Source organism: Talpa europaea (assembly GCF_964194135.1).
Source record: "Talpa europaea genome assembly, chromosome: 10".
NCBI lineage: Eukaryota > Metazoa > Chordata > Mammalia > Eulipotyphla > Talpidae > Talpa > Talpa europaea.
The window spans coordinates 64002106-64024719 of record NC_140077.1 but is presented as its reverse complement, the minus strand read 5'-3'; the positions used below and the strand labels follow the sequence as shown (position 1 = coordinate 64024719).

Below are 22614 nucleotides of genomic sequence, written 5' to 3'. Positions count from 1 at the left end.
GAGAACTCTTTCAGGAAGAATTCTAGTTAAAATCATGCCACAAAATGAATCCTGCTTTTATGAAAACTTAAACATACCTATTAGAACCTGTCGCCCTGTCAGAGTCCTCACCTCACCTAGAGCGGTTAAGGCACTTGAATGGCTTGTAACACCTCCTAGAAGAGATTTTGTTTCAATCCTGATTTAGAAAAAAAATTCAATAATACTGCAAAAAAAATTTTTCCTAAAAAAATCAAGACTTAAGTTTTCTAAGGAATAAAATAAATGCTAAGCTTTGCTTAAGTTATATGACACAACAGGTCATCTTGGCACTGACAAAACTTAGACAAAACCTGAAATACTGCTTCTGAATTAGACCTTTCCTTGGAGGAAAAAAAGACCACAAGCAAAAGACATGCACATTGTGGTTGTGAGCTTCTGACTCCCTGGTGGGAAGAGGGGAGCAGGGATCTGAAGACTGGGGCCCACGTGTTTCAGCTGCTGTGAAGCAGGTGGGTGAGCCTGTAGGCCAGATCCCTGGGTCCCTCTTCCTCTGTGGGAAACCACGTGGCCATCCAGGACCCTCCAGGTGCACCTGTAGATACAGTTACGAGCCCTCCCCCCGCCCCGGGCATGGCCAGTGAGGAGCAGACACCTGGGATGTCTTGAAAACATCTGAAGCTCCCCGGCTTCCTCAGGGTTCCACATACATCTTGTCGTCCCACGCACATGCCCAGTGGCTTTGGTCTGACTTTGGCCAGTGCTTGTAACCTCTGATCCTGCTCCTGCCTGATGGGCACCTCCGGGACTTCTCTTTGGTGAAGAGGTCTCTTCCCTAAGCTTCCCTGGAGATCTCCGGCTGTCCCACTGTCTTGAGCAGGATGTGACACTCACTGCCCAATGTAGTTCTGTACCCACCAGGAGGGGCCGATGTAAGCAGCACAAGAGGCTCTGGGGTCCTGGGGAAAGTGCTGTGCAGGTGGTGCCTGCCTGCTCATTGTTGCCTGTTGGGTCCTAAGGCATCTGGTCCTAAGAGGGAGGATCACAGGATGGGGGCATATGGGGAGGGCTGAACCTCCTAGCTTCTCAGTGGAATGTTGGTCTCTGGTTCTGAGAGGTCAGAGGGCAAGTCCTGGCTTCTCCCCTCTGCCCGGGAGTCCTCGGACCCCTGGAGCCTGCCCTCTAGCAGGTCTTGGGGTTCCCTGAGGAAGACTACCATAACTGTGATGTTGTCGTGGGAGCCCCGCTCCCGGGCTGCAGCCACCAGCTCCTCAGCAACATGCAGCCCGCTGCCGTTCTGTCTGACCAGGTGGCTCTGGACAAGGTCAGCGACTTCCTGATGGGAGATGACATCAAAGAAGCCATCGCAAGCCAGCAGCAGGTAGTCCTCAGAGCCTGTCAGTTCCCGGGAGGATGCGTCTGCTTCCCCAGACACGTAGGGCTTCTGGAAAATGTCCCCTGGGCACAGGAGAGAAGTGCCTGGTGTCAGCAGGCTGCACTGCTGCTGCTCCTCCCATTCCCCCAAGCTCCGGCCTTACTGCCCACCACCTTCCTGCAATGCCGGTGCTCATAAGGTGAGGACATGGGTGAAAAAATAATTTCAGATGGTGTGAAGAGCAATGAAGAAACAAAAGTGGGTGATGTGACAGATTTACTCTGTGCCCCTGAGGGTAGAGTTAGACCCCAGCAAGGTCAAAAGTGCTCTAAAAGCAGCTTTCTCCTTTCAGTGGAGTTGGTCCCAAAGCAGAGGGGATGGGCAACTGTGATGGAAAACTCCACACTGGCCCAGGATGGGGTATGGGTCCCCATACCCAAGAGCTCCTGATAGTTTCCCTGGACACCTAATCTAACCTGGTCCAAAATGCTTGCTTTTCTTCACAGAAAATGGCACCATGGTCCCCTTAGTTTCTTATGCCCAAATCTGGGGGTCACTTGATTGTCCTCCTTGGGCTTCAAATCCTATCTGCTAGCAAGTCCGTTGACTTTGCCTGCAACATGCAACTTAAACCCACCTCTCCCTCCTCATGCCTTACCCAGATCCCAGAAAGCTACTGGCTGGCCTCGTTCCCTTCATGCTTGTTCTCAACAGAGTGTGAAGCAGATCGTGCTACCTTCCACAGAGCCACCCAGTGCTTCCCTCTCCTGGGAATGGAGCCACCCTCTAGCCCCACAAGGAGGCACCGACCCCCGCTGCCTCCCCATCACTGTGTATCCAGAGACACAAAGGCAGAAGGAGCAAGAAGGGTTATAAGGAAGGCACCCCCTTTCAGGGGGCAGGGAGGGCCATCCCCACTCACTGCAGGGTTAGCAGGATGGAGTGATTTCTAAGTACACATTTCCCCAGGTTTTCTAAGGTTTTCGTTAGGCTGCTTCACGTTTATGAAAGACCTACACTGATACCTGTTTTTGCTAACTAAAAGAAACCCAAAGAGGGTTTTTCCTTTTACAACTATAGTTGTAAAAGGAAAAATAGTGTTAAGCATTTGTTTAGCAGCAGCTGTTACAGAGGCAGCGTGCTCCCTGAGCAGCGAGAGTGGCCCTGCCAAGCTCCTTCCCAGGATGACTCCAAACAGGCTGTGATTTATCATATCATTCCTGCTTTTATTATGTTAGGGTTACTTTAGGTTTAGGTGTTATTTGGTATGATTAGGTAGGCAATTTTTTAGGTTGGAAACACTCAAATATTTTTCCGTCTAAATTAATGCTAATTGTTTCTATGCTTTGTACCATTTCATCTAAAAAAGTCTTCATAGAAGTGCTCTACTTTTGGATAGCAGGGAAAACCTGTACGTGGAGGGAGAGGGTGGCAGATGAGTCTCAGGCTGAGGTTTGGCAGTAGTGACAGGATGTTGAGAAAATACGATAGGAGGGGACAAGGAATGGGAAGCCTGCTTTATTACTTTCATTTTAAAAGAGAGAAAAAAGAATCAGCAACATGAATGTGAGGAGGGGAATAAACCTCATTTATGGAATATTTAAAAATTGTCTTCGCGAGGGCCTCCCTGGTGGCACAAGGGGTTAATAAGCACATCACTGTGAAGCTATCCACCACCTCTGCAGCTTGAGTTCGATCCCCGGCTAGCCAGGGAGCAACCCACATGGTGCAGCAGACCTCTCCTGTCTCGCCCGCTACTCCCCTCAGCAGTGTATTTCAGTCAGTTTGTCTTTTCTGTTCCCCACTCTGTCTCTGGTGGATCCTTTCACCCCCCACACCTCTGGCCTGTACCCCGGTTCTTGCATGCATAAATCATCTTGTATGCATAAATCTTGTATGCATACAAGAACCGGGGTACAGGCCAGAGGTGCGGGGGGTGAGAGGATTTATGAGACAGAGTGGGGAGCAGAACAGACAGATTGACTGAAATCCACTGCTGAGGGGAGCAGCGGGCAAGTCAGGAGAGGTCTGCTGCGCCATGTGGGTTGCTCCTTGGATGGCCAGGGATCGAACTCGTGCTGCAGTGACTGTGGATAGCTTCATAGTGCTGTGCTTAACCACTTACGCCACCAGGGAGGCCCCTAAAAAAAATTATCTTCTAGCATACATATAGTAGCTAAACAGGTTTCCGGCTAGATTTTTGTGAGGAACTATTTTAATAACAGATAGTGACATATACCTTTAAGTGCAGTAATTTATGTGAGATGCAAGTTTCTAAGGTGTCTGCATCTGCAGAGTTCACCACAGTACCTCACAGTCTGACCCTGTGCATCACACAGGACATCACAGTCCCAAATAGCGGGTGAGCTGTGGACCTCAGGGGTCAAGAGGTCTAGGCCCTGGCTGGCCCCGCCTCCTCTCCCCACCAACCAGCCCCCTTACCAATGGCCCTGGAGACAGCCAGCGTCCCATTGACTCTCCAGCAGTCCATGTGACACACAAAGCCGCCCAGTGCTTCGATGCGCTCCTTCTCGTCCTGTGGGAGACAGTCAGAGGAAGAGACCGGGTGTGTGGCCAGAGAGACCAGCTGGTTTCCAAGACAGTGCTGGGAGTCATGGCTTATGAACGATGCCCAGATAAGGCATTAGCAAAGCAAAATATTATAAGCAACCTAAACGTCCTTCAGTGTGGCTAAACAGGTTATGGTACAAACCACCTGTGGCCACAAGGGCTGTGACCCAGAGCAACGTTTAGGGGTCAGGGAGATTCTCACAAGGCCCCAGAGTCAGAGTGCAGGTCCTGCAGTTGCCTCCCTGTTCAAACAGGGATATTATCCCTGCCTCACAAGGGGTTAGGAAAGTGAGATTTGTGGGATTTACATGGGATTTCTGCAGCCACTTGGCAAAGCTAAATGAAACCTGAACGAGACCCTGGTCTATACCGGTGCCCTGGGTCCTAGTTTGTTTTCAACTGTAAAGGACAATGGTGCTTTAGGCCTGAGAGGGTAGCACACAGGCCCAGTCTAGTCATGAGTACTCTAAAAACCTCTTTGGTCTATAAAGTCCCCCAGAGAAGAGGTTTTCTAGATGTGAACCTGAAGGGCATTAACAACAGCACCTGCTGATGGAGCAGACCCCACGGGGAGCACATCTACTCCACATCAGGAGGAAGGACCAGTGCTAGCCCTCTTTTTTCAGCTGTCCGCTTCACATGAACAGAGCAGAGCGAGATTTAAGCCTCTTGACATCACAGGACATACCCATGACCTCTGTCCTTACTCAGAGCTTCTTTCCAGCTCTCAGGGTGAAAGCAGCACGAGCCTGCTGGGCACCAGCTTTGTCAGCAGGATTTCCCCACGTGATGGGCATAGAGTCCACTGGACAGACTTGAATCAGTCCAGCCTCCTCTCGGTGGTACCACCAACACAGGCCCTTTTGCCGAGAGAGATGGTAGCTATGCAGATACAGAGGCCCCTCCGGAGAGAGCACAGTTTTGAAGGAGCCCTGACCTGCCTGCATGGCTCCTTCTGGGTCTGAGAACCCACTGTGGTCTGAGCAGTAGCAGAGGAAGGCAAGGACGGAGGGGAAGAAGACGGGCAGACATGTATGCACGAGTCTGCAGACCAGAAGGGAGCTGCAGAGGAGAGCAACCTCTGGACCCTTGCCTGGACCTCCACCCCTCAGAGGCCTTCCTTTGGGAAGGGAGTATGGGAGGCTTCCCTGAGCCCCAAAGGCATTGCCTGCTTATGTCTGTGGGAAGATACAGCTGAGAATGAGACTTTTTCTTGCTTCTGTCACCCACCAGCGCCAGGCCACCCCCCTACTCAATGTTAATGAGGCAGGGACAGTAGGCAGTGGTAACTGAGAGTAAACTGTGAGCTGCTCCTGGGGAGCATGGACCCTTCCGAGGGACGATCAGTGGGGACTGGTGCCACCTGGCACTTGGGATCCCACAGAGGTCAAGGAGCCAGGCACCTGGGCTTCCAAGTCGGCAGTGGTTATCAGGTTGAGCAGAAGGGCAGGAGGGCCCTGGAGCCTATGGCCCTAGGTAATCCTACGCCAGCAACTAATGGCAGCTCTGCCCAACAGACCAGTTCTATCTCACAGGGCCAGCTGGCTGCAGGGCTCTCAATCACAATGCCTTCCCTCAGGCCGCTCAAGCCTGCCCCACTTTGGTGCTCTCCCTGTACCTTACCCTCTGCCCTCTTCTGTCATCATCCTGGATCCAGGACTAGGGCATCCTGTGGCTCAGGGCACCCCCATCTTTCCCTCCTGACTCCTTGGACACCTATCTCCTCAACTGCCCTTTGATCTCTTCTTCTCCAGGTGCTCCAAGGTCAAGTCCAGAGCTGTTGTTTAGTAGGTCCCCCCAATAGCCATTTCCCACCTGCCCTGGAGTGTGGATCTGCTCAGCAAAGCCCTCTGTCTCCGATTCTGCTGTGGTCTCCCTGCACAGTCATTTCCTCCCACCTGTCATCCTATCCTGGACCCAGTGACCCCTCAGCGCTGTATTTGGTCATTCCCGTCCCTCCCCACTTGGGTTTTCCATCACGCTGTGCTCTTCTGGCTTCTGCCTCACTTCTGGTAGGACTCACACGTTCCCTAGCCCTGCCCATCTCCACAGAGCTTCCCATTAGCCTATCCAAGCCCTGCATACATGGAGAACACTCACCTCATCCTCCCTGGCCCCTGGCTGACTGCATCACGAGGCACTTGGATGCGCTTTCCACCTCCAAAGCCCGAACTCTCTCCTCCCTTCTCTGTCTCTCCTGGTACCACCTTGCCAGGCAGTCATCCCACAGCTTGCCAGGTGAGTGCAGGGGCCTCTTTTATGACCAGCCCTCATTTTGCCCTCTGATGCCTTTGGAAGCTTTAGCAACTCCTTATTAAGTTCCTGCTGCCAGAGGAACAACATGCCATAAGGCTCTCAAGGACCAGTCCTGGCTTAATCTGCCCTTTCTTCCCAGACTCTATCCCTGGTCCGCTGGGGTCACACCTGCCCTCAGGATCTCACTCCAGTTCTCCTTCCCATTCACCTCCCTCTTCTGCCTCTCCCAGCACTATGGCCTACAATGCAGCTCTCACCTGCCCATTAGACTGAGAGGAGCTGGACAGCTCACTGCCTTGTCCTGCAGAGTCCTGCACTGAGCAGGATTAAATGTTTACGGCCCTGGAGTAAATCCAGCAGCAGGAGAAACTTGTTCAGACACTGCAGAACAAGGCAGAGTGACACGAGTCCCTGCATCCTCCTTAGAGCTGGAATCGGCAGCTGCCAGACCCTCACCAGGTCATTACCAGTTTCTACTATAAGCTAACACGGTGATGGCCATTCTTGTGGGAGAACCTCTATTATCTCTCTACATGGGTGTCAGGCTGAGGTCAGGATCAGAGGGTGAGGGACAGAAGCAGTGGCTTGTTCAGCTGGGAACAGGAGGCAGGAGCCTGGATGAAGCTGGGTTCTAGTCTCTGCAGTTGTGTGGGGTGCAGAATTCTGAGAAGACAGACGGACCTTGCTTCTCAGTTGTTTCAGGTACTTGTGTGCACCAGACCACTAATTCTACATTTTGGTGACCCCATTTCACAGACAAGGTACCCATGGCTGGGGAGGGGTAGAGCCAGGAAAAGTGCTGCTGCCAGTGCACGCTCTTTGCCACAGTGCCATGATATAAGGTTCAGGCAGTGCTTGGAAGACACCCTCTGGAAAAAGCCTCCAGGGGGCCCCAGAAGAGACACAGGACACAGAGAGCTTATAGGGGTACGGGCAGATAGGTGGGAGCAGATGTGGCACCTTGATCTAGGTTTGCATCTAGTCCTAACTGAGGCTGCATTTCATCTGCAAGCAGGGTATCTTGGGACAGGAGGGCTGAATGTCCCTAAGCCGCATTCTGGGATACCAGTTGCTTTCTGGCAATATGCTCTGGGCGAGTTGCTTAACCTCTGTGAACCTAAGTTCTCTCCTCTGCACAATGTGGAGCGTGGAAGCCGGCTCAGCACAGGTTGAGACGCAGGGAGGCAGGGGAACCCTGAATATCACAGCCTAATAGTCCCTGCAGTGCTTTTCATATCTTGAAGCCACCAAAGAAAAAGACAGCTCCATCCATAAAAAACATGTCTATGTGGCAAAAAACCAAAACAAAACCATAAACAAAGACAAAAGAGAAATGGCTTGGGGGATGATTTGCAAATCACTGAATGACAAGGTGCCAACCTCCCTCATATATACGAGATGCCTACAAACTGTTAAGAGCCACAGCTCCCGAGAAAAATGGACAAAGGTTAGGGGTGGAGCCTCCTTGGGAAAGGCAAAAGCAAATGATCGCAGCCTTTGAAAAGATGCTCAGCCTTGCTCTGAAAGAGAAGTGCAGCTAAAAAACTACCTCTCACTTTTCCTAGGTACAGGACCCAGCAGTTCGGGGGGACTGTGGAGGAAATAGACTGCCTGGGACTCATAGTGCCAGAATGGCACAACTTGAGAGGGACAGTTTGGCAAAGCTGCCTACTGCAAACATGTACACTCTGACCCAGCTGCCTTCCATCTAGGAATGTGCTCTACAGGCGTACTTGACCCCGAACAATGGAAGGCGGCACCCAAGTTATTTATTGCTGCAGTATGAGAAGACTGAAAAATCCTCAACGTCCACTGATGAGAGAGACCGGGAATGCACGAACTGCAGACACCTGCACCGGATGGAGTGCCTGAGTGCTGACGTGGAATACCCACATGACGCATGGACAGGTGAAAACAGCAGGTGCAGGCAGCAGGAGGGGACTACGGTGGGGTGGGGGAGTATTTGAGCACTCCCTGATGTGCAAACTCTCTTGCTAACCCCATGAGGAGACAGACAGACCGATACTCCTGTGAGATATGGTCTGAACAAGAATGTTGTCTTGCTGCCCAGGTGAGGAACCTGGTCTCAGACAGGTGAGTAACCTCAGAATCCTAGCATAGCCTCTGCCCAACGAAGCTTCAAGGCTGGTTCCTTCCAGACCTGGCTCATGTCACTTCGTCCCTGAAGCTCTCCTCCCTCATAGCCCAAGTGGTGTGGCTGCTTCCTGCCCACAGGCATGACAGGAGGACACATGTTGACCCATTTCCTGGGTTATCTGATGCGTAGAGGGTCCAGCTCTCCCCTGGAGCTCTGAGCTCTGTGTTGTGTGATACAGAGTCATTTGGAATCCTGACTGTTAATGTCTATAAGACCTAGCCTTTAGGAGATTCCCTGATTACTGGAGTGGGGAAGGAGAGCTCTCCCTTGGGAGGAGAGCCATGGGTTTCCTGGGAAGATGGTCCACTACCCCTTTTACTTGTTAATCCATTCCAGCCCCTTTGGCCAGGGCATCCTGACCGTGTGCTTTCCCGGATGGGCCTATATGGGGGTGGGGAGGGGGAGGAGACAACCCAAGCATGGAGCCCTCACCTGTCGCTCTGGTTTGTGTGGCTCCATCAGCTTCACCACCTGTCCTTGCTGCACCAGGATGATCTGGGAGTCCCCGAGCCAGGCGACGTGCAGGGTCTTTCCTGCAATCAGTGCACACACACCTGTGGTGCCGCTCTGCAGACGCTGCAGCGAGAGATGGCTGTGAGGGGAAGGGGGCCTGCACTACAGGGACATGCTCGTCCAGACCCAATGACACCTGTGCCATTCCATCCTTTGGAGTCATGCTTTCCCCTCTCTCTCCTGACTGACCCAGGTCTCTCCTTGTGTGCCCCACACCACATGGTGTGGTGTGCCCCCACCTCTTGGGAACTGTGAGTAATAAACTCCTCTTTCAAGCTAGCTGTTTCTGCGTCTGTCAACTTACCATATCTGATTGAAACAAAATCCTGGGCACATTTTAAGAGTCTCATGCGCTACTGACTGAGCTAGCAGGGCAGTTGCCCCTGGGCACATTTGCAAACAGGCTAGCTGCCACTGTGAGGCCTCGCACCCTCTGCCCTGGGGCAGGTCCAGGCTGCTGTGGCCTTCTGGATCAGAGGTAAGCTTTATGATGCTTCTGTTCAAATAAAGCACAAGCCCTCTTTTCCTGTACAGATGAAATGACACGATTGCAGTGTTTAGGGGGAACCTCCCAGCACCCCCAGCTATTTTGATCCTCTTCCCTCTGCAGGGCTGGGGCCTCTCTGATGCTAATGGTCCCAAAACCATACAGGTAGGCCTTGCTGTTGGTTCTCACCTCTCGCTTGGCTTTCCAGAGAAACATCTCATCAGTGTGCTGGAAGGCATTTCTGAGGGCTGTCTTGGGGTCGGTGGGCAGCTCCGGCTGGTGGGCAGCGTTGACGTGCACGTGCACAGCAGCATACCTCGCGGCATCCACCCCTCCGTGACCGTCAAACACAGCAAAGTAGGCGCGGTCCACAGGGTCCTGGCAGGGAATGCAGTGGGAGTCACTGACCTGCTGGCCTCAAGCCGGATGGAGGTCACAACCTGGTAAAGGCACCTGACTGGGGCTCAGTAATCATAAGTTTGGGGGTTCCCTTTATAAGACTTGTGCAAACCATTTCCTTTCTTCAGTTCCTTAGCTGGGAGAGCAAGCAGGCTGTGGCTGCCCTTGCCCAGAAGTGCTGGGGCAATTAATTGGGCCCCCCAGTTGCCCTTCTCCCGGGAAGAGCTCTGAGAGCAGTTCAGCACCTCTGCCTGCAGACAGCAGTCGTGGGCATTTCTCCTGCAGTGGCTTTGGTTGGCAGCTCTGTTCAGCGGCAGGGGGCTCTTTCCCCTGCACAAGTCTCCACAGGCTGTCCTGACTGGGGACACTGGCCTCATGGGAAGCCTTGGCGCCAAGATGTGGAACACTAGAGGTGGAACACTCACAGAAAGTCCGAAGAGCTGGTTGAATGCTGGCAGGCACACATGCCGGTCCTCCATCTTGCGGCGAGAGTTCCGGATGGCATGGATGGAGACCAGCCACTGCCGCTGTTGTCCCCGGGCAGACACCGGCACCTGCTTCTGCCACTGACCACATACTTCCCAGAGCTGGTTAAAGAAACTCAGTGCCAGGCCTTTGGCATCTAGCACTGCTGAGCATGATGGAGGAATAATTAGAGAAGCACCAATGGAGGCGAGCTGAAGCTCCACTTCTTTCCCTGCCCCCATTCCTGCCGCCCCTGCAGCACCTAGACATAGGCCTGCACAAGCCCCAACAGCCCATCACCCTCAGGGCATTCTGAGAGTACCATCCTAATAAACTCTGCATGACAGTCTGTGTCATCAGCGGTTAGAAATGTCTGGTTTGGCATTACATACCAGGAGCCTCCCGCCCTATGGTGGAGCAATTCCATTCTGGAGAGCCCACCAAAGAAATTGTGAGAACTGCCAGAATAATTTAAGGTCAAACTATATAATCATTTGTAATTGTGCATTAATTAAAAACAATGTATATCCAACGACAAGGTAAAATATGGTTCATTCTCTTGATTAAGAATTAAACTGATTTTTGTAATGAAACATGCAACTGCCATATGACCCAGCAAATGTAACCTTGGACATTTATCCCAGAGAATTAAGACTATTCACACAAAAACCCGTGCACGAATGTTCACAGCAATGGCGTCTGTAACAACTGAAAACTAGGATTGGCCCAGGTGAATGGTTAAACAAACTGTGGTCTGTCTGCCACAGATTACTACTCAGCAAAGAAAAGGAGACACTGATACACACAGGAGCCTGGATAAACCTCCAGGGAACCATGCTGAGTGAGAAAGGCCAACCCCTGTGGAGATGAGCCCCTGTTACCAGCCCCCCTCCACAGCACCCCCCCCACTCCCAGGCAAACACACCCTTGCATTCTTGAAAATATACAGTTATAGAAATGGAGATTAGCAGTTTTCAGGGGTTAGGGATGGAGGACTAGAGCAGCCTTGAGGGGTAACAAGAGGGTTCTGAGTGGGAAGGTGCAGTTCTGTATCTTGACTACAGGATCTTAGTCGTGATAGTTACTACAGTTCTGTAAAACATTACAGTCAGGGGAAAGCTGGGATGTGTGGGATCTCTGTGTTATTTCTTACAATTGTGTGTCAGGCTACAATTATCTCAAAATAAAGTTTATTAAAATAACTAAAGGGTAAAACAAAAAAGGACATTTACAGAGTTTGTAATCATGTAAAGGGCTTATGTTGTGGTGCTAAGAAAAAACATTGATATTAAAATGTCATGAATAGAGGATAGAAAATTCCATGTACAATTTGATCTTGAGGACAAGAAAAAGCCTTCAACCACTTGGATGCCCAAATTAAAAGGACAGGCAACCAAAACATCAGCAGTGCAGTCTGCAGGTGGCAGTTCCAGGAGCAATGTTTTTGTCTTAAGCGCACTTTTTCCATACTTGGCCAATTTGCCATTACCAGTGTTGGCCCCAGATGATGGCTTTAAAATATATCCATAATTGGGCCTCCCTGGTGGCACAACGGGTTAAGCACAGCACCATGAAGGTATCTATAGCCTCTATAGCACGAGTTCGATCCCTGGCCAGTCAGGGAGCAACCCACATGGCACAGCAGACCTCTCCTGCCTCGCCCACTGCTCCCCTCAGCAGTGTATTCCAGTCAGTCTGCCTGTTCTGTTCCCCACTCTGTCTCTGGTGAATCTCCTCACTCCTGCCCCATGCCTCTGGCCTATACCCCAGTTCTTATATGCATAAATAAATAAATCTTAAAAAAAAATATATCCATAAATTCTTTGCTACTTCTTTCCCTTTCAAGCAGTGGGTTCCAATTCCCTGCCCTTGAGTGGAGGACTTAGGAACCTGCTTCTGATAAGTAGAATAAAACATAAGTGATCCAGAATGACTTAAGCCATGATCCTGAAAAGGTGCTGTGGCTTCCCTTTCCCTCTCTCCCTCATAACTCACTGGCTCAGAGAAGTGAGGGGCTGAGCTATGAGGACTGCCCGGTGGACAGTCCACAGGGCAAGGAACTGAGGCTGCTGCTCCACTCCAGTCGCCTTCATCTGACAAAACTTTATGAGAGAGTCTGGGCCAGAACCATTCGCTCAGCTGCTTCCAAATTCCAGCCCCACAGAGACCTTCTGGGATAATATAATGTTTACTATTCTACACCACTAAAGTTTGAGGCAATTTGTTATTCAGAAATAGGTAATATATCCTATTATACAAATAACACTAATTTTAAAAGAAAAAGCCAAATTCTATCTAGGCCTGGCTTCTAAAGAGAAGATAAATAAGAAATAGGCCCAAAGGAAAGGCCATGTGCCTTGCCTCAGAGGTTCCGCTCAATTCAATGCACAACCCCCTCCAGGAAGTCCTGCCAGCCCACATGCATGCAGTGGGTACAGGTGAGCCAGGGGCAGTCACCTCGAAGTGGGGCTCAGGGGGAAGTAAGTTAGAACAGGGTGGAGTCTGAGGACCATCGTAGGTCACATCAGAAGAACTCTGGGAGTTGTAGATGGAAGAGTTCGTGTCTAAAGGTGATGGCTGCAGGAGAAAGGCCAAGGCCAGAGAAGGCACAGAGGGTTCTGTGAGCCCAGGAGGTCACAGGAAGACAGGTTGAGGGACCCATGCATCAGGGAAGGGAGTCTAGAAGTGGCCACCACCACCACACCCAGGACACAGGGGAAATCCAGGTGTTTGGTAAGAACTAGGGGTCTTGGGCCTCCCTGGTGGCGCAAGGGGTTAAGTCTCAGCACTATGAAGCTATCCACAGCCACTGCAGCAAGAGTTTGATCCCCAGCCAGGGAGCTACCCACATGGTGCAGCAGATCTCTCCTGACTTGCCCGCTGCTCCCCTCAGCAGTGTATTTCAGCCAAACCACCTGTTCTGTTCCTCACTCTGTCTCTGGCGAATCCTCTCACCCTTGACACCTCTGGCCTACACCCTAGTTCTTGTATGCATAAATAAATAAATCTTAAAAAAAAAAAAACTGGGGGACTGGCATGACTAGCTTAAAGGGTTGTTTGTGTATGTGGGAAGGCCCAGCTCAGGGAAGACAGGTCCACGTGTGCTTGGCCCAGCAGGCCCCCTACCAACAAGTCAGAGACCTCTCATTCAGCTGGTCCATGTGATGCAGCCCTGTAGCTGCCTCTTTCTCCCCTAGGCCTGTGGCTGTGCTCAGAGCACCATGGTTCCTGCCCCCTCCCTCTGGAAAACAGCCTCTGCGCTCCTATCAAGTCTAAAATACCCAGGGAGGTGCACATTATTCTCTTGCCTTAGGCTGTGCTGCTATTTCCATCAACGTGTTTAAATTTGAATCTCTGCTCCAGCAACGGGTAATTACCAATGAGAACGATCAGCAGGAGGAGTGATCGCCAGCTGACAGACTCCACATGCTGCTTACAGCAGATGCCTGTTTTCCTGGCTGTGGGCCGCATCCCAGTGCCTCCAGAAACTGTTCAGTGTAGAGGGGGCCAGCTGGTGGCTCCATCTGACCTGACCACACAAAGATCTTAGTCACCTTCGCACATGCAAAGGTGGTGATTCTTACAATGCCCACTGTGATGTCGATTTTTCAAGAATGGCTTCAAGATAACAGCTCTTACTATATCCCACTCTCATGAGAGGGATAAGCTGGTCAATGCTGAGAGCCAGGCTGCAGGGAGGGCAGGGGCAAGCTGATTTCCTCTCACCCACCCTGCCCTCTTTCACAGGCAGCATAAGGAGGTGTCAACCCCTGCACTGCTCCTTCTCACCAGCAGGTGGTGCTCATTTCCTGCAGGGATGGGTGTGCATGGAGGGTGTGTCTCCTTTGTGGGATCCCAGAGCTTGAAGACTTTGCAGAGGACAATAGCTGCCTGTCTCTGTGCAGGGCTGTCTCTGCGCCTTCCAGGCGAAAATGAAGGCAGGAAGTCAGGGAAAAGGACAGGAGAAAGGATGAGAAGCAATTACTGCAGAAAGAGGCCATATGCTTTTCTTCTTTTCCCCACTCGTTCTTCCCTTTGTCCCCAGTGACTTCACTAATGAAGAGTTTAAATAGATGATAATTATGCAATGTGATGGAGGTTTTGGCTAGTTACCATGGTAATCATATTAAGTATATAAATGGATCAACACATGTATACTCTGAAGTGATACATTTATACATCAATTATATCTCAAAAAATAGGAAAACAGTCCAGTTGGGTAGAACAAGGCAAAGGGAAATCCACTCTGAGGCTCCCACTGCCCAGAGGACCAGGGCTGGGTCCTGCCTGGTGCTATTTCTCAGCACCCTGCAACGTGAGCTGCCCTTTCGCCAGCAGCATGGCAGGAGTGATCACCTGCTCCCTGCTGTTCCTAGCCTGGCCAAACAGGGCCCAGGCCCAGTGACTTGCTTTCTCTGCAAGTCTGGTCCAATAAGAACTGACATTTTAGTGAAAAACAATAGAAAAGAATCACTAGGGATGTGAAAAAAAAAACTCTGTAAGTACATATCTTCCTTTACAGAGGAAAGGTGAGGTTCCATATTCTCTAATGAAGGATGGAGCTGAATAACCAGGAAAACAGGCAAAAAATTTGGAAGAGAAGGGCCTCCCTTGTGGCGCAAGGGGTTAAGCACAGCACCATGTAGCTATCCGCAGCCTCTGCAGCACGAGTTCGATCCCTGGCTCGCGCCTCTGGCCTGTACCCCAGTTCTTGTATGTATAAATAAATAAATCTTTAAAAAAATTTTGGAAGAAAAGAATAGGAAGAACACACAGGAGGGGAGACAGGTGGAGCAGAAACACATGAAGGAGGGCATGCTTGCTTCTCAGCCTTGGACTCGTACCAGGGACTTGGGGGACATGGAAGGAGAAACATGGGTGAGAAACCCATGGGCAGGCTGACAATGGCAGCCTGTATCTTGGTTATACTTTGATTTTGTTCCTTTTATCCTAGACTTGCCAGGTCCCTTCTGCCTCTGTCCTGGGGTTCCTCCCCAGGAGGTGCCTCAGACTTGTGGCAAGTTTTCAGGCCCCACTTGGGCCAACCCTGCTTGGCTGGGCTTTTCCCCACAAGGGGAGGGTAACTGGGTGTTTTACTGGGAAACTATTATCCTTTCTTCTCTCTCTATGCACACTAAGTCTATTAAAGTTCTTTGTCTTTATATGGCAGATGATAGACACACTTCAGAGTGTGTAGGTCTGAGGGTCCCAGGGTAACCCCCCCCCCCAGCCTGCCTGCTAACAATAAGAGCCCTGTTTTTTTCTTTATGTCAAGACTCACTCCTGTTTTTGAGTTCCTTGGGCCCTGTGGCACGACTTGGATCCCCCCTGCTTGACCACTATCCCAGAAGCAGGCTGAAGGACCATGTTCCACTGCCACTGCCTCACCACACTCTCCTGATACCACTGAGAGTCTCCACCCGACCAGGCCGCATCTCAGGCCAGCTGAGGCAACAACCCCACCAAGCTCCAGCATTTTTTACCAGTAAGACCCCAAGGTGGGGAACCTGCTCACACCTTACTCTCCTAACTCCCACCTCACCATCAGGTGAGGCAGGCTGACACAAAGGGCAGGTGAGTGGGGTGAGCTGGTGCCTCGCTGTTCTCCATGTAAAGCGGGACAAGCACTACTGCTCAGCCATTCAGTGGGAGGGTCACTGAGCCCCCTTGCCAACTTCAAACTGGTGTGATGCTTTCATTCAATCTTGATTCTGTCACTCTGTGGTCAGCCAGGGCACCTAGCGCTGCTCCTTGGCAGCCCTCACTCAGTGCTACCCTCCACTGCCCTCCCAACAAAATGGAGAGGCCCCGGGAAACCCTGCTGTCTCCCACACTGGCACTCCTTGCCCCTGTCCATGTCTGTCACCTGCTAAACATAGGTGCCCTGAGAGGGAGAACTCACGGGTCACGGGGGCCTTCTTCTCTTCCTCATCATCGTCATCCTCTTCCTCCTGCCTGGGCAACTTCCTGAATTTGGAAAGGTCTGTCTGCAGCAGCTGGGACACCGCCTCACAGGCCAGAGATGAAGCAAGCGGTGGTGGCACGTTTCTGGGGATGGAAATAAGAAGAGAGGTGGGGCTGGCTCCGCCGCAGAAGCCACCACTCCAGCACACACCCAAGTGCTCCAGATGGAGACCTGGCCCCCTTTCTGCTCAGGAAGAGCCTTCTAGAGTAGCATTACGTGTTTATGACCTCTGGTGGGGTCACTATGAGCGGGTCAGCCTGCAGGCCACAGGGAATGGGATATTGGCAAAATGCCCTTTATGTGGGCCTGCTCTGCACCAAATGGGGACTGAGTGGCTGGGGAGGGGTTGTCACAGGTGTATGAGCTGTGTCCACTGGCTTTGGTGGCCAGGTAAACTGCCCAATATCTAACCTTATCTCCCAGGGTCTGGAGAGGCTTATGGATTGACTTGTGTCTCCCCAAATTCATATGTTGAAGTTCTAACTCCACCCCCCACCAATGCCTCAGAATGTACCTTATTTGGAAAAAAGGTGGTTACAGATGTAATTAGTTAAGCTGAGGTGACACAGGGGTTAGGGTGGGCCCTTAGTCCAATGATATTGGTATTTTTTTCCGAAGGGGAAATTTTCCACACACATGCAGGGGGAATGCTGTGCAAAGATGAAATCACACACTGGGGCAATGAGTCTGAAAGCCAAGGACGGCCAGCAACCACCACATGGAACCAGCTTTGCCAACATACTGACCCTGAACTTGGAGCCTCCAGAAGCCTGAGACAATACATTTCTATTGTTTATGTCCCCCAGGCTGTGGAATCCAGGGATCGTGGGAGCTCAGGCTGCATTTGGAAGGCTGGGTCATGACAGCCAGAGTGTCCAGCAAGAGGATCCAGCTGTGCTTCATCTGTGGGATCCTGGGGCAAAGACCCCAAGGCAGTTGGCACAAGGGAGGATAGGGAAGAGGAGTCAGGTGCTAGGGCAGTGGGAGCCATGACTTTAGTGTGTTTTGAAGAGGGATGTGTGTGAAGGGGATGGAGCGTGTAGGCCTCTCTGGCCTTGACATACAGGGTGGACTTAAGGGTAAATGCTGGGGTAGTGGGCAAAGCCCAAGTTGGGCAGGGCCTGGCTAAGGACAGGAGGGGACAGAGCCAGTGGGGGCAGGGGGTAGGCATGGGCTCTGTGTTGGCAGTGAGGCCCAGGTTCCTCCAGAGTTTGGAGGCTGGGGTCAGTGGGAACAATGGGGGCTGGGGGAGGGGTGCAGGGCTGCAGGAGCTTACCCAGGAGGGAATCAGTGGCAAGGCAGCTAGCAGTCAGGGGTCAGGAGCAACTGGAGAAGTGGGTGTCAAATGGGAAATTACAGGGGCCACGGAGGAACAATTCCAGAAATTGAGACTCAGTTAGCATCTTTTTATGCCACAGACAGGTTGCCTACCACTGAGCCCCAGGGTCAGCACAGCAAATGGAGGGGAGAGAACGGGAATCTCAGCACAGAAGATGAGGGAGAGGTGGCAGAGCCTGACCAGAGGAACTGAGGCTAGCTCTGGCAAGCCAGTGGTGAAGGCTGTTGGAAATTCTGCGACACATGCACCTTTCCATGGGCTCCGGCCCTGTCTGCTCAGCCCCCCAGCCTTGGGAACCAGCTCCCTACTTCGTCTAGGACTAATCCTGACCCTGGAATCTGCCCCCGCCCAGTGGTAGCCCCCAGGAGGTCAGAGGACCTGTGTTCATCCCCAGGTCTATGGAAGAGCAGGGCCAGCGCCCAATGAGTCTGACAGTGAGTCTGTCTGAGATCCCCCTGAGAGTGGTATCTCCCAACCACCCCAGCCCAACGGAGCACATCCCTTTGGGGCTGGGCATCCACAGTGTCTACTGATGGTCTTAGGAATCCACCAGGATGAATGAGTGATTTTCACAAATGAGAAGGTGACTCAGGGGGCCCAGCTAAACCTCTAGATCTGCCTTTGAAAAACAACCAGCCAAGGCATGAGAAATGAGTTCCTGTGCTATTTGGGGATTTCCTGCCAACCAAGGTTTTCCTTTTTCACAGCTGGGAGCAGGGGTGTCTGTTCCCCTGCATCCCTGTGAGGTCATGCCACAGTTTCCTGCATGACTGCCAGTGTTGCTGGAGGCAGGAAGGCAACTTCCAGTTGGGACAATGCCTGGCTGGGGGCCGGGGCCTCACTTCCTGTGCCCCACCCACCTTACCCAGGGTCCCATCTGATTCACTGGGTCAGGCCTGCCTTAGCGTGTGGAAGGTGTGCGCCAAGGCCCAGGTGCCTGAGAAAAGGCCAGTTATGTCCATCTCAGGGTTTTCAAGGGGTTTATAGTCTAGCAGCAGAGCAGAAAATGTACATAAGTAACTATAGTGTGAGGGGTGTACTGCTTGGGGACCTCAGCTGTGACACTAACAACCAGGGGAAGACAGGTCCATGTAAAGGTCCATGCCCTTGAGCTGGGCAGTCTGACCTCTAGACACTTTCCTGAAGGATGTCACTTAAAATCTGAAATCCCCTATATGGACCAACATGCTGGCTTTGGACCCAGGAGGGAGCAGGGCAGATGGGAGCCCATGGAAATGTGCATGTGGAGTGCTCAGATGAGGCATGGAGGCCCCAAAGTGTGACCACAGTGTGAACATCCATGTCTACATAGGAAAGAAATACTAGAAAAGTACAATAGCTGAAAATAAATCCACTAAGATGGCTGGAAAATGTCTTTAAAAATATTCCATTTTAAGGTGCTTTAAGGTAGACTCACAGGGGGACCTAAGGCACCTGTAGAGAGCTTTGTAAAGGCTTGCACTGCCCTTTTCAGCCTAGACCCTGTGGGACTGTGACCTCCCTCCCCCTTCCCATGGAAAATGGCATCAGGTCTCGTCATCCCTTGTTAACCTGTTCAATGCCTGTACCTGGGGTCTGCTGTCCTCCTCCTGCTCTCTACCCGCCCTCTCTGCCTTCCTGCTGTCAGGAGGACCCGCTCCTCCTCAAACAAGTTCTGGTTTTCCCTACATTTAGCTTGAAATTATCTTCCTCCATCAGAGCTAAAACATGCTCCCTGCCAAGGCTCTGTGCCCCTCAGATGGAGCCCTGACTGCTGCAGCTCAGCCCACTCTCCTCTTCCTCACCTCTCCCATTTCCACTGCTGGAAGCAAAACCAGCCCCTGCCCTGGATCCCTCCCCTGTGCCCTCTCCCCTGGGCACTAACCACTCACACTGGAGCCACTGAGGCCTGGCCCTCCTCTCATTCTGTGCTGTTGCCAGAGGCCCAGCTAACAGGGACCCTGACATCACTCTGGACAGCTTTCCTGTGTCTTCTCCCTGGTCATTACCTCTTCATGCTTCCATCGCTGCGTTCCCTCACTCTCCGCAGGCCCCAGGCTCACAGGCAAGGGGCAGGTACACCCATCCTCCTAGGTCCTTCCTCCCTCAGCCCTGAGTCCCCCAGAAGGCCCAGTGGTTGCAGGAGAAACACACGGTGCCCTGTGTCCCTCACTGTCCCTTCTCTCCTCTGAGTGCAGACATTGCCTGTGGCTGGCTCCCTGTCCTCCTTCCCTTCCAGCTCTCAGCTCCTGAAGCTCTTCCCTCACCTCTCTTGTACACAACCACCCAGGACCTGCGACATGGTATCACTTGGCCCCAGGTCCACTGGGCTACAGTGACTTGTTTTATGTCACCTGTCTTTGAAATAGTACCTCAAAGGCCTTCATGCTCACTGACGTGGGCTTTCATAGACTGAGAGTGTGGTTGTGACTCTGCTGAGGCCTCAGGGTCCTGCCAAACAGGTCCTCGGGGGTGTGTGGGGATGGAGCTGACCTGCCATAAAGGAAGCACACTAGAGGGTCACACCAAGGCCTGGGTGGGGGAGGGTGGGGTAGAGGGAGAGTGGAGGTCCTTGACTTCAGGTGATGTGGTGACAAGAAACCATGGATGTGGTCCCTTGGGGAGGGATGCGGGTCACACGTGGATGCTCTGTGGCTCACCAGCTGGCAATGCTGCCAGTCTCCCTGCATTGCAGGCATATCACTCTTCATCTGCCCTGAAAGGTTCTGAGCTGATCATGCCCTATTCTGTGCATTAGCTTCCTCACCTGAATACAGGGAGACTATCACCCCTCTTGGGTGGCCAGGGGACAGCAGGCCTGTGCACTGTGCACACAGCCTGGCCCTGCCACACCCTGAGCCTGAGGCCTCCATCTCTCCCTCAACCTACGTGGTCTCTGCCTCCCTGTCTGTGACACAGGATAGAAAAGGTGAATTGATGTGTTGAGATCCTACCCTGCAGTGGCTCAGTGTGACCTGATTTAGAATTAGGTTTTGTGAAAAAAAAAAAAAAAATTAGGTTTTGTGGGGTTAAGATGAGGATATACTGGATCAGAGTTAGCCCCATATCCAATAGGACTGGCATCCTATTGGATGCCAGACACACAGACAGGGAAAGAAACACGTGGAGACACAGGCACACAGGAGCACACCACAGGCGAGGAAAGCCAGAGTGGGCAAATGTGCCTAAAGGGGAAGGACAAGAAAGACTGCTGGCAGTACCCAGAGCTAAGGGAAGGCCTTGAGATGTTCCTTGATCATCTTTGAAAGAGGTGAAACCTTTCTGACACCCTGATCCATGAAACAATACACTTCCATTGTTCTGGGCCACCCCGTCTGTGGTTCTTTGTTACAGCTGCCCTGGAAAGCAATACAGCACTGTCACTGGGATTTGTGCAGGTAACACATTTGGCCCATGGGGGGTAAAGGCAGCCACGGTTTAGGTTGGCATGTGGCATATGCCTTGTCCCTCTTTCCTGTCTGGTGTTGCCCCCGCCCAGCAAGCGCATTGCCTACCTGCCACCCAGGAAGCCCAATGCCAGGTCAATCAGCTCGCCTTCCACCTCCTCCTGGCTCAGGGTCATCCCTGGGACCTTCCATGGCAAAGGGCTCTCCGGGCTGAGGGGGGCTGGGAAGTCACGGAGAATTGCGTCTAGGAAGCCTGGCGTCTCCTCTGCCATCTGGCTGCTCTGCTGTGGGGCTCCAGAGGCCATGCTCAGGGCATCCCAAGGGGCCTGCTGCTGGTTCCAGTCTTCACTCTGGGGAGAGACATAAGGGTTAGCAAAACACAGGGAAAGCCAGCTTCTGCTCTTGGGATAACTGTGCCCTTGCTGCCATTCTGAGGGCACCATGCCTCACTGTCTCTCCTTCTTTCCTTTACCGCCAAGCATCTTGAGGTGGGTGGTGCACCAAGACAGAGCCTCAAGGTGGAATGGCAAGGCTGTCTGGCTTCACACATAGTTCAGGAAAGCCAGAGAAAGAGCCCTGGCTGTTATCCTGAGGCCAGTTCAAGAGAAGTCCACTGACTTAGGAGCTGGAGCTGAGGCTGCACGGGTGTCTTGAAGAAGTGACAGAGAAGCTGTGCCCCTATAGCCAGTGTGACCAGAGGTGGGCAGGAGGGAACTGGAGGGCCAGGTCACTAAGGCAGGGAACATGGCAGGTGAAGGGATTCAACCTAAACTTGGGACCTGGTAGCCAGGACATGGGGAAGTAACGCCATCAGGTCCATGACCCAGAAGTGGTTCCAAAAGGGGAGAAGGAGGGGATGCCTGTTGGAGGAAGTTAAGGAAAGGGTTCAGACAGGACGGTGGCAGGGCCCACATGCCAGAGAGATGTCTCACAGGCTTCACTAACATCCAGGCTGGGGAACTTTCTTTGGGAATGAATCCTGCAAGTTTATTCCCCTGGAAATAAAACAGTGCTCCTTGACTTGAGAATTCAAGCAGCACCTCAAGTTTTAGGAGAAGAATTTTGGGAGTGGTTTCATAGTCCATCCCCTCCCTGAGGCCTTCCAGGTTCTGATGAGTGAATAGAGAGGGCAGGACCATAGGAGAGAATCTTCCGGAATCCAGTCTTAGAATATTTACAGACCATGTCTCCAAACTTTGCCAAACCCTGCATACAGGTTTGAGGTGGGAAGATGAAGTAATGAACACAGCCAGGGGGAGGACTGTCCTCAGAAGTTACTGCCATCACATAATAGAGAAGAATAAACATGAGAAACACCAGCATGAGAACAGAGGAACAAAATCGCATTATAACCACAAGGGTATGACTGAAACTGAGAGATCAGAAAAAGCAGACAGCTCTGTGGGAGTGATGGGGGTCAACTGAGGAGAAGGGAGGCCGGCCAGGACAGTGCCTGCAGAGCTGCAGAGCCTGAGAATTAAGCCAATGAAAAACAAGAAGATGGCGTGAATTTCCCAGCAAGCTCAGATGCCCTTGGGCAGAGACAGAGGCCAAGCTTGTGAACAGCTCTGGCCTCCTGTTTCTGAGGGAAGAGAAACATGAGTAGTGCAGAGCAGACCCTAAACAACAGCTGGCGCCCCCAGAATAGGAAATGCTGCCCAGCTCCCATGCAATTCTGATTCCAGAAACAAATACTCTACAGGCACTGAAATCTCGGAGGT

The 22614-nt window shown here is 52.0% G+C and overlaps 1 protein-coding gene across 2 annotated transcripts; it reads right to left on the bottom strand.

Annotated features, from left to right (window-relative positions):
- Positions 1-1057: 1057 nt before the first annotated feature.
- Positions 1058-21198, bottom strand: PPM1F (protein phosphatase, Mg2+/Mn2+ dependent 1F; the record flags this gene model as incomplete). 2 transcript variants are annotated; one of them, XM_084245283.1, is made up of 7 exons in its annotated part: positions 1058-1437; positions 3797-3890; positions 8772-8915; positions 9529-9717; positions 10164-10369; positions 16106-16251; positions 21002-21198. In XM_084245283.1, the coding sequence occupies 7 exons, from the start codon at positions 21196-21198 to the stop codon at positions 1058-1060; spliced, it is 1356 nt and encodes a 451-aa protein (XP_084101409.1). The 2 variants fall into 2 exon arrangements, with proteins under 2 accessions (XP_084101409.1, XP_084101410.1); XM_084245284.1 differs by having other exon boundaries at positions 10164-10366.
- Positions 21199-22614: the final 1416 nt, after the last annotated feature.